The 10,667-nt window shown below is 46.9% G+C and overlaps 1 protein-coding gene across 1 annotated transcript in view; it reads left to right on the top strand.

The window, feature by feature from the left end:
• Nucleotides 1-549: 549 nt before the first annotated feature.
• Fam177a1 (family with sequence similarity 177 member A1) overlaps nucleotides 550-10,667 on the top strand; it is a 20,950-nt gene continuing 10,832 nt past the window's right edge. The window contains exons 1-2 of the mRNA XM_005343727.3: nucleotides 550-752; nucleotides 7,781-7,954. Of these exons, the coding sequence (XP_005343784.1) occupies nucleotides 672-752; nucleotides 7,781-7,954 (255 nt within the window). The 5' untranslated portion in view covers nucleotides 550-671. The remainder of the gene's footprint in view (nucleotides 753-7,780; nucleotides 7,955-10,667) is intronic.

Genomic DNA, 10,667 nt, shown 5'->3' with positions numbered 1-10,667 from the left:
TGTAGACCAGGCTGGTCTCGAACTCACAGAGATCCGCCTGCCTCTGCCTCCCAAGTGCTGGGATTAAAGGCGTGCACCACCACCGCCCGGCCCGACGAAGTCTTGTAGTAATCATTGCAATTATGATTTCTTTAATTTGGTTGAACACTACGAAAAATAAAGTGTGTCCCCCCCCCCACATCTCTTTTTATACACAGTCTTAAAATAATTAAAATATCCCTATTTTCCAGCATACTGGAAGCAAAATTCACACAGATGGGGGCTTTTATTTCAAGGACATTTCGTGAGGAATGAAACCCGTAACAGAAGCGGTGCGTTTTACAGCTTTAGAGCGCACACTCAGCTGTCCACACGCACGCCCGTAGTTCTGGTTTTACCAGCTCAGAAACCGGTGCGTCGGGTCCCCAACCGGTCCGCTGAGGGCCGGCGGTCGCGGTGATTGCGTCGTGTGCAGGTAGGGCGGTGACCGGCGCTGGCCACGCCCCCCGGCTCCGCGGAAGCGGCGGAGGCCCCGCCCCGAGCCCGCAGTCCCGGCGCTCCTTCGCGGGAAGGGTGGGCTGGGTGCTGCGGCCCGGCGGCCAGGGCGACAGGGGGAGCCTCCGTGCGGGCGGTGGGAACGTGCCTCGGATCACCCACCCTCCGTGTCACCGCTGCACCGGCCGGCGCTGACGATGGACCGAGAGCCGGGCCGCGCGGCGGCTGGAGAGACTGAGGCGGCGGCCGCCGCGGCGTTCGGGGACGCGACGCGGCAGGTAGGTTGGCGGCGAGGGGCATCCGCTGCCCCCGGTACAGATCTCCTCCGGACATTTCGGGATTTCTCTCGGTGTCCTTGTTTTGCTCGGACAAGGAACGTCTGCCGAGGAGGGGCACCGCGGCCTCCGCCGCCCGGGCTTTTCTGGGTGACGCTCCAGCCACCGGTTGCAAGCGCGAGAAAAACAGGCGTGTCCCGGAAAGACTGCCGGTAAAGTGGCTGGAATTCAGGGGCGGCAGCCCTCGGCTGCTCGGTCTGCGGGGTCGCCTGGCAGTGGCGAGAGACCAGGGATTAGTGAATAACATCGCACCATAAGCATGCACTGTGCTTCTAGCTCTCTCTACTCTTTCCAGCCAGCCCAGGGCCCAGATTCAGCAAACTGCCGCCTGCTCACGTAAGGTAGCTTGATCTGGACCAACCCCTCACTGAGACTTTTAGTCTTCAGATCACCTAATCCTCTTATTAATGTCTGGAGAGGGATGTTATCCCCCGTTCACGGATAAGATGATCTGCACAGCCCCACACAGACAGGAACTAACGGCAATTGTGAATTACAAGGGGAGTTTGTCAACGGCTACCTTAAGACAGTAAAATAATTCTATGATACTAGCTTTAATATATTTACTCCTTTGCATAAAACATTTCAACATGTGAGAAATAAAAATTACTAATGAAGTGTTTTACATTCTTTTTAAATTTTATTTTTAATTGGGTGGTAGGCGCACAGCCTGTTGCACCAAATGTTTTTATTCTTTGAGCCATTATTTTCTCCATACTGTCCCATATCCGGAAAACTGTGAGTGGCCACATTGTAAACCCAAATTGGTCGCTAGTGGCTGGTGGTTGTTGTCGCAGTCATCCCTGGTTTAAAAGAAATTGCTTTAAAACCTACTTCAGGGGTATATGTAATTTTCCCTAGTAAAAACTTTGAACTACTTCTTTTGAGAAAGGTGCCTTTTCAGTAGCTTCGTTTTTGAAAATAAATACTTGAATGTTGGCCAGGACACTTCTGAAGTGTGGTTCGACTGTGAGTGTGTCGTCACTCCATGTTGTAATGTGCTAACAAAACCTGCCCTACGCGAGCATCCCTTCCTTTGCGATCTTACCCTCACCCCTTGCTATGCAGAAGGTGGAAGGAACCTGTAAGGAGGTCGGAAGGTCTGGAAACAGTAGGTCCCTCTTGTAAGTCCAGCAGTTAGGAGGCCTAAGGAGAATTGCCACAGGTGTGACGTGGTTGAGAGCAGACTCGCCCTGTGGCGCGGCTGTCTTGAGCTGCCCCCTCAGGAGTACAGTCTGGGGTGGACTTCCTATCTCCCACCGCTCTCCTGCTTTTATGGCTGCGGCTGCGCTCTCACACTTCTTCAGCTTGCCCGCAAAGGAAGCGTATTACTTACGCTCAGACGGCTTACTTCTTACTTCAGGGCAGCTTCTTGCTTTGGATTAATAATACTAAATTGTAGCCGGGCGGTGGTGGCGCACGCCTTTAATCCCAGCACTCGGGAGGCAGAGGCAGGCGGATCTCTGGGAGTTCAAGGCCAGCCTGGTCTACAAGAGCTAGTTCCAGGACAGGCTCCAAAGCCACAGAGAAACCCTGTCTCGAACCCCCCCCCCCAAAAAAAAAAAAAAAACCCAAAAAAAAAAAAAAAACTAAATTGTGCTAACTTTTCCTGGGAAGGCGCAAGTACACCTCCAATCACCCCGGATGGCCATCAAGGATACCCCAAAATACAAGTTCATCACAGTCCATCTCTGTGAGGCCGTGAGTTTATTGGGCCTTCTTACAGAGTATGGATGAGTTACTCTCAGGAGCGTGGGTGACCCCAGACAGCTGCATCTCCGTCTTGCCTCACCCCATCATGGCTGGTGACTTCATGGATTCCCTCACTTAATCCATCTTTCCTTTCTGTATAGTCTTGAATCTCCCCAAATCACCTGCAGTTGGGAGAAAGGAATGATAGCAGCTAAGGACCTCCCAGCCTTCCCTTCAGGAGTGCTGACAGTTCTTCACTGCTCCCAGCCTCCCTCAGGACCTAGACACCCCTGTATTATGCTTTAGTTGCCAGGACTCCGGCTCATTCTAAGATGGCATCTTGTTATCATCAGAGAAAGAAAGTGCCAGACCACAGTGTTTTCATGTGTGGGCCCACATGTGCGCTGGTCCCTGAGGAGGCCAGGAAGGATGCCTGGGGCGAGATTTCAGGCAGTGGTTGAGCTACCTGACACGGTTGATGGGAACTGAATCCAAGCCCTTTGAGTAGAGTAACAAGTGCTCTTAACTGTTGAGTCATCTCTCCTGCCCCCGTTTTTATAGTCTCTGTTTAAAAAAAAAAAAGGATCTGCACAGTAAAGGCTGTGGAGGAAAAGGTAAACCTCACAGGGGTGCCCCTTAGCCTTTTCTTTCGGTGCCTGCCCCACAGACGACAGAAGTGTTCCTGTGTATGCACTGCACTGCTTCCTTTTCAACACAGACTCTCGTCAAGGATAGAGACTCCTGGAATTTACCGGGTTTTTGTCTTTTTATTATTATTATTGATCTTACATTCCTGAGGTAAAACACCTCCAGGAACTCCCCAGGTTTGCCCGGATTGAGGAAGAGGTCTCTGAGAAGTCGGTGAGCTGGGAGGAAGAAGACTGCAGACATCTTATATTCCTAGGTACGGTAGAGAAACTCCGCCTGGGCGTGGGGAGTCATACCTGTGATCCTGACATGTGGGGGTCTGAGGGTCTGAGGCAGGAGGCTCAGTCTGCATAATGAATTGTAGAGTAGCCTTGGCTACAGAATGAGACCCTATATCAAAAAAACAAAAAAACCCCGCCCAAAGTCCCATGAGGGAAGGAGCAGAAACAGTAGATTCCATCCGGGTTCTCAGCTGGGCCTTGGCCAAGCCGCCTAGGATGGGATGTGATATTTTACACAGACTCTTTTCTGAATAGACTTTTAGCAGAATCTCAGCCTCGGTCCCACTGAGGAGCTCAGGTTTCTGCTCTTCAATTATTTAGTGCCTCTGTTACTAGGCAGAGGTTCTGCTGTTACTGTGCTGGGGCTGTTGTCAGCCAGAGGACAGGGTACCTGCCCATGTTACTGAAAACCTGCTTGAAGAAGGTGACAGAGTTTATTTTAAAAGAAGGCCTGAGTGTTGTGGGCATCTACAAAAGAAAATTGCTATTAAAAACAGGTCTTGTAGCTGGGTGTGGTGGCGCACGCCTTTAATCCCAGTAACCAGGATGCAGAGGCAGGAGGAGCTCCGTAAATTGAGGTCAGCCTGGTCTACAAACTGAGTTCCAGGAAAGCTAGGAATATGTGCGCGCGCGCGCAACCACACACACACACACACACACACACACACACACACACAATGAGTTCCAGGACAACCAGGAATACAGAAGGGGGTGGGGGATGAAAGAAAGAGAGGAAAAGAGAGAAACTCTGAAAAACAAAACAACAACAAAAAAATCCTACAGTTCCAGAGACTCAAGATTACAGTCTAGCTAACCATGGAATATGTTAATGGACATCTCATTTCAGACTTTACTGGTGTTAGAAAGTTGTGTTTTCAGATCTTATGAAATGTAATTTGTTTAACTGACAAAAATATTTTATGTGTATAAATGTTTTGCCTTTATGTATGCATGTACACCACAAGAGCGCTTAGAGCCCCTGGAAGTGGAGTTGCGGGCGGTTGTCAGCCACGCTGCGGCTTCCGGCTCCCGTGTGAGAACAACACTTGCTCCCTTACCTGCTGAGCCACTGATCCAGCTCTCCCCCCCCCCGCCCCCCTGCCCAGTAAAGTGTTCTCACGTAAAGGTTTAGTATCTGTAAGAAATGAAATGTCTGAAATAGTCAGAAAATAGTTTATAATCGTTGAAAAATTTGTTCCGAGTTATTTTTTGGTTGTTTTTTTCCTGGTGATAACTCCCTTCATTGCCCTGTTCCCCAAGTTCAGGTTGGAAGCACACTCATGTCATGACACACACGCACACACACAGACACATAAATAAACTTTGAAATTAAGGAGTGGGAGAGATGGCTCGGCAGTTAAGAGCACTGAGTGTCTCATAGGTTTGGTTCACAGGCCGCAGGCCAGGAGCCGGATCCAGGCATTCAGCCGCGTCATGCTAACTTTTACTGGCATCTAGCCATGTCCACTCATTATATAGTGTCCATAAAAGCAGTATCTCTCCGCCCGCTTTGCAGAGTTCATTATGAAAGACTCTAGCTGGGCTGCAAAATGTAAGATATTACTACTCTGCCTTTACACAAAGTTTGCTTAAAATGATCGGGCGAAAATTTGAGATGTACTGTGTCCAAAACAATGGTTAATTTTATTCTCTGTGTGGATGTTTGGTCTGCCTGCTTGTCTGTGTGCTTGCTGCTGCAGAGCCCAGAAGAGGGTGTCAGAGTCCCTGGATTTGGAATTCAGGTGTTTGTGAGCCATCACGTGTGTACCTAGGTCCTCTTAAGAGGAGCAAGGGCTAAGCCATCTCCACGTCCCTCTTTTGTTTGATCTTTAAGAAAGGATCTCTTGTAGGTCAGGCTGGCCTAAAATTTACTGTGCAGTAGAGGCTGGCCTTGAAGTCCTGATCCTCCTGGCTCTCCTTCCTAAATGCTGAGATTCTAGGCTTGTACTACCTTGTCTGTCCTAAATCTTTTATATGAAGCCGGGCGATGGTAGTGCACACCTTTAATCCCAGCACTCGGGAGGCAGAGGCAGGCGGATCTCTGTGAGTTGAGACTAGCCTGGTCTACAAGAGCTAGTTCCAGGACAGGCTCCAAAGCCGCAGAGAAACCCTGTCTCGAAAAAAAAAAAAAAATCTTTTATGAAATGGATAATTAGAACAAGTCAAATGCTACTAAAAATTATTAACACACCAAGAGTGTTACTCAAAATTTGGTTTTATACTTAATGTCATTTTAGTACTGCAGAAACACTGTGAATCATGTTTGGGCTTTCTCTTTTGTAGGTTTTAAAAATTGGAAAAAGTCAGGATTAACAAATTTTTTTTTTTGTTGTTTTTTTTTGTTTTTCGAGACAGGGTTTCTCTGTGGCTTTGGAGCCTGTCCTGGAACTAGCTCTGTAGTCCAGGCTGGTCTCGAACTCACAGAGATCCGCCTGTCTCTGCCTCCCGAGTGCTGGGATTAAAGGCGTGCGCCACCATCGCCCGGCAGGATTAACAAATTTTATGATAGTTTTTATGATTTAGATAGGACAAGTATGACAACTTGAGTTCCATCCCTGGAATATACTTTTTTTTTTTTTGGTTTTTCGAGACAGGGTTTCTCTGTGGTTTTTGGAGCCTGTCCTGGAACTAGCTCTTGTAGACCAGGCTGGTCTCGAATTCACATAGATCCACATGCCTCTGCCTCTGCCTCCCGAGTGCTGGGATTAAAGGCGTGCGCCACCATCGCCCGGCTGGAATATACTTTTTAAAAATAGTTTGTAATTCTAGCACTGGTGAGGCAGAGGCAGGTGGGTCCCAGGGCTTGCTGGCCAGTCTGCTCTTCTTGGAGAGTTCAGGGCCAATGAGAGCCCCTGTCTTAAAAAATAACAATGATGGCCAGGTGGTGGTGACACCACGCTTTTAATCCCAGTACTCAGGAGGCTGAGACAGGTGGATCTCTGTGACTTCAAGGGCACCTGGTCTACAAAGTGAGTTCCAGGACAGCCAGGGCTACACAGAGAAACCCTGTCTCGAAAAAACAAAACAAACAAACAAAAAGCCAAAAAAAAAAACCCTAAAAAAAAAACAAAACAGAAAAAAAAGATGGATGACACCTTTGATTGTCCTCTGATTCCACGAGCAAACACATATATCACCCACCCCAGCCCCCGACACACACACACACCTGCACTTCCCAAACTGAATAATCCCACTACTCAGTTGATGGCTAAAAAAGGATCAAATTCCCCAATTATACTCAGCTACATGGCAAGTTCGAGGTCAGCCCAGACTAAATACACATACACAGAATAAAAACAAAACCCGAGTAAATAATTCCCTCATAATGAAATTTGGGTGTGTTTAGAATTCCATACATAAGTAGTTTTTGTTTGTTTGTATTGTATTTTGGTTTTTGTTTCAGAGACAGGGTCTATGTAGCCCTGACTGTCCTGAAACTCACTATGTAGACCAGGGTGGCCTCAAAACTCATAGAGATCCGCCTGCCTCTGCCTCCAGAGTGCTGGGATTAAAGGTGTGCGCTACCACACTGGTCTCCTATAAGTAGTTTTGAAATTTGTAGATCTTTGTTAAAAAAAAAACAAACAAAAACTGTTGCCACATCTATATTGATGATCACGGTATCTGAAAGCTCAGGTGTAGAATACTGAAGGCTTTTCAGATTTTATTTGGCACAGTGTGTAAAATTCTCCCTAACCCCCCAGGCTGGAGAGATGGCTCAGTAGTTAGAAATTCTTGTTGCTCCTTCAGAGAGGATGGTGGATTTGGTTACTAGCACCCCCACGGTGGCTCACAACCATCCATAACTCCCAGTCCAGGGGTCCAGTGTGGGCCAGGCACACGTGATACACATACGTATTATGCAGGGAAAACACTCGTATATATAAAAATAAATCTGAAAAAGAAGTTTCTCCCGTTTTAAATACCTTCTCCACAGGAGCCCTTCATCTCCTTCCATCCAGAAGTAGAGACTTAGTGAATTTTGACACCCTCATGGCCTTAAAAGGATTTAGGATTCCCTAAGTTTGTATAATTATTTAAAAATTGTGAAGGATTTGTCTAGTTTCTTTGGCCTTTAAAATAAAGCAAATGGGCTGAAGAGATGGCTCAGAGGTTAAGAGCACTGACTGCTCTTCCAGAGGACCCAGGTTCAATTCCCAACACCCACATGGCAGCTCACAACTGTAACTCCAAGATCTGACACCCTTACACAGACATGCATGCAACCACAACACCAATGCAAATAAAATGAAAAATAAGTGCATTAATTAAAAAATAAAGGCCATATCTGTTAGCTGCTGGTGAAAGAAAGAACCACTCAAAGCCCTTCTTCACTCTTTCCCTCTCTAGATGAGCAGTGAAAGGGGCTTTGAGAATGTGGAGCTGGGAGTCATAGGGAAGAAGAAGAGAGTTCCGCGGAGGGTCATCCACTTCGTTAGCGGAGAAACCATGGAGGAGTACAGCACCGACGAGGATGAAGTCGACGGCCTCGAGAAGAAGGATGTGCTGCCCACTGTCGACCCGGTATGTGCGCTGCTGCGGGCAGGCGGGCTCCTTGACTGGTGCATGGAAAGGACCATTTGAAGTTGAAATCCGCCACCATCCGTTACCATCTGGGGGAAAACATTATTTTTTACACAATCTGGATGGAAGTATTTCCAACATCTCAATAGCCTACACCAGTTGTGCGTCCCTGGATCAGGGCTCTTTATCAGTGTGAATTCATGCCTGATTCTCGTAATCATTATTTGAATCCTGGTCCCTTTCAGTTCACGGAAAGGCGTGTCCTTCAAGGGAGCGAAGTCCATTGACTGCACGTTTACTGTGGGCCCCTCTGAGAGGTTCTGGTGTGGATGCTGGTCATGGGGAAGTGGCTTGTGTGAACTGCACACTAGTGGGGATATAGGCAACAAACAAATAAATGTTCTGTGATTAACCAGGCTCTCAAAAGTGCTAGAAATGAAATAAAGCCTAGAAACACATTTAAAATTTATATTTAAATTTAAAAATTATATTTAAGACATGCTAATTTTTATAAGATTTAGTTCGTAAATTTTTGGCTATTAAAAAACATCAATCCTAGCTAGGTGGTTGGCAGCACACGCCTTTAATCTCAGCACTCAGGCTGCAGAGGCAAGCGAATCTCTGTGGTTCGAGGCCTCATGTACAGAGCAAGTTCCATGACAGACAAGGCTACAGAAAGAAACCTTGTCTCAAACCTCCCAACCCCCCCATTCCAAATTCTCTAGTACAGAGAATATTCAATGTACAATATGCTCAGAGTAGCCAGACATGTTGAGCATTAGTGGTGATCCAGATGGTGGAAGGTTGTCTGGGTGAATGTTTTCCTTCTTGGAACTCACTCTATGGACCAGGCTGGCCTCGAACTCCCAGAGATCCTCCTACCTCTGCCTCCCGAGTGCTGGGATTAAAGGCAAGCACCACCACCACCCAGCTATAGCCATGGACTTAAAAATCATTGTCAGGTAGGAGGTGGAGGCAGGAAGATCGGAAGTTCAAGACCAGCCTCAGCTATATAGCAAGTCTGAGGTCAGTCTGGGCCTGTCTCAAAGGAAAGAAAATAAAGTTGTCTCAAAAGTTACCCAGTATTTACGTAGAAACAAAGTGTCACGTTGTCATAGAAAGCAGGAATCTGTACTTCCTATGGATTCAGACTTTTAAAAAGAGCTTGGTTGAACCCCTGCTTCCATGCACACAGATTCACCTGTTAGGGTATAATTTAGTAGTTGGCATATCCACAGACCCGCAGTCACAGCCACGGTCAGGTTAGCACATTTATGTCACCTTGACCAGCTTTGTTTCGCTTTCTGCCCTCTACTTCCTGCCTCCTTCCTGGCAGTCACTGATCCTCCTGTCCATAGATAGGTTTCCCTGTTCCTAGCAGATGTGTGTCCTTCCTGACTGTCTCCTTTCATCTAGCTTGAGGTTTTCAAGGTCCATTCATGTTATAGCATCTGTTGGTACTTTGTTCCTTTTTATGAGAGTATTATATTACGTAATATCCAAATAATAGTTTGTTGTGCCAATATACTGCCTTTTTCTCATTCCTCTGTCAGTCAGTGGAGACTCTGGTTGTTTATGCCTTCAGGTCACGTGATTCTTGCGCTGTGAATACAGGCTTTTGTGTCACCGTGTTCTATGTCCGGGTGTGTGGTCAGGAGTGGAGTTGCTAACTGTTTCACAGCTGAGGAACTCAGTCCAGTCACTTGGTGGTGGCTGCATCATTTTTCATTCTTTTAAAAATTTTCTTTTTTAGAGTTATTTATTATGTATACAGTGTTCTGTCTGCATGTGTGCCTGCAGGCCAGAAGAGGGCATCAGATCTCTTTACAGATGGCTACAAGCCACCATGTGGTTGCTGGGAATTGAACTCAGGACCTCCAGAAGAGCAGTCAGTGCTCTTAACCTCTGAACCATCTCTCTAGCCCTTAATTTTTTTTTTTAACTTTTATTTTTATTTTCTGTGTTTGTGTGTTTTGCCTGCCTGAGTGTTTGTCTATGTACCATGTGTGTGCAGAGGCCAGAAAAAGGTGTCTCCTGAGTGCTGGGGTTTAAGATGCGTGCCTCCACACTTGGTTAGAGATGTAATTCTTCTCTTTATTTTTAAAGTTTTATGATACCAGCATGGACACGGAAAGTCCCAAGTTCAAGGCCAGCTTAGATGCCATAGTAGTTCCAGGCCAGGCTAGGCTGCTTAATAAAGCTGGCTGTGTATAGTTTGTACATTCAGGCAGCCTGTAGCCCAGGCTTGTCCAGAATTCAAGGAGCTCTCCTGCTTTGGCCTCTTAAGTGCCGAGGTTACAGGTGTGCTCAGAGTCGCAAGCAGCCACATCTGTTCTGAATTAGTTTTCTGTATGATTCAGGTAAGGGTCAGACTTGGTACTCTGCCATGTGGTTTTCCAGATGTCACAGTGTAACTCAGAAAGTCTGCTTTGCTTTCTCCCTCTGAGAGTGTCTTAGTTTTCCATTGCTGTGAAGAGACACTATGACCATGGCAACTCTTATAAAGGAAAACATTCAATTAGGGCTTGCTTTTAGTTTCGTGGGTTAGTCCATTATCGTCATGGTGGGAAGCATGGTGGCACACACGCAGACATGGATGTAGCGTGAATTCTAATTGTTCCTTTTTTTTTTTTTTTTTGGTTTTTCGAGACAGGGTTTCTCTGTGGCTTTGGAGCCTGTCCTGGAACTAGCTCTGTAGACCAGGCTGGTCTCG

This window comes from Microtus ochrogaster, chromosome 1 (assembly GCF_000317375.1).
Source record: "Microtus ochrogaster isolate Prairie Vole_2 chromosome 1, MicOch1.0, whole genome shotgun sequence".
NCBI lineage: Eukaryota > Metazoa > Chordata > Mammalia > Rodentia > Cricetidae > Microtus > Microtus ochrogaster.
Note: the sequence above shows the minus strand (reverse complement) of the source record. Positions and strands in the feature narration are given on the sequence as shown.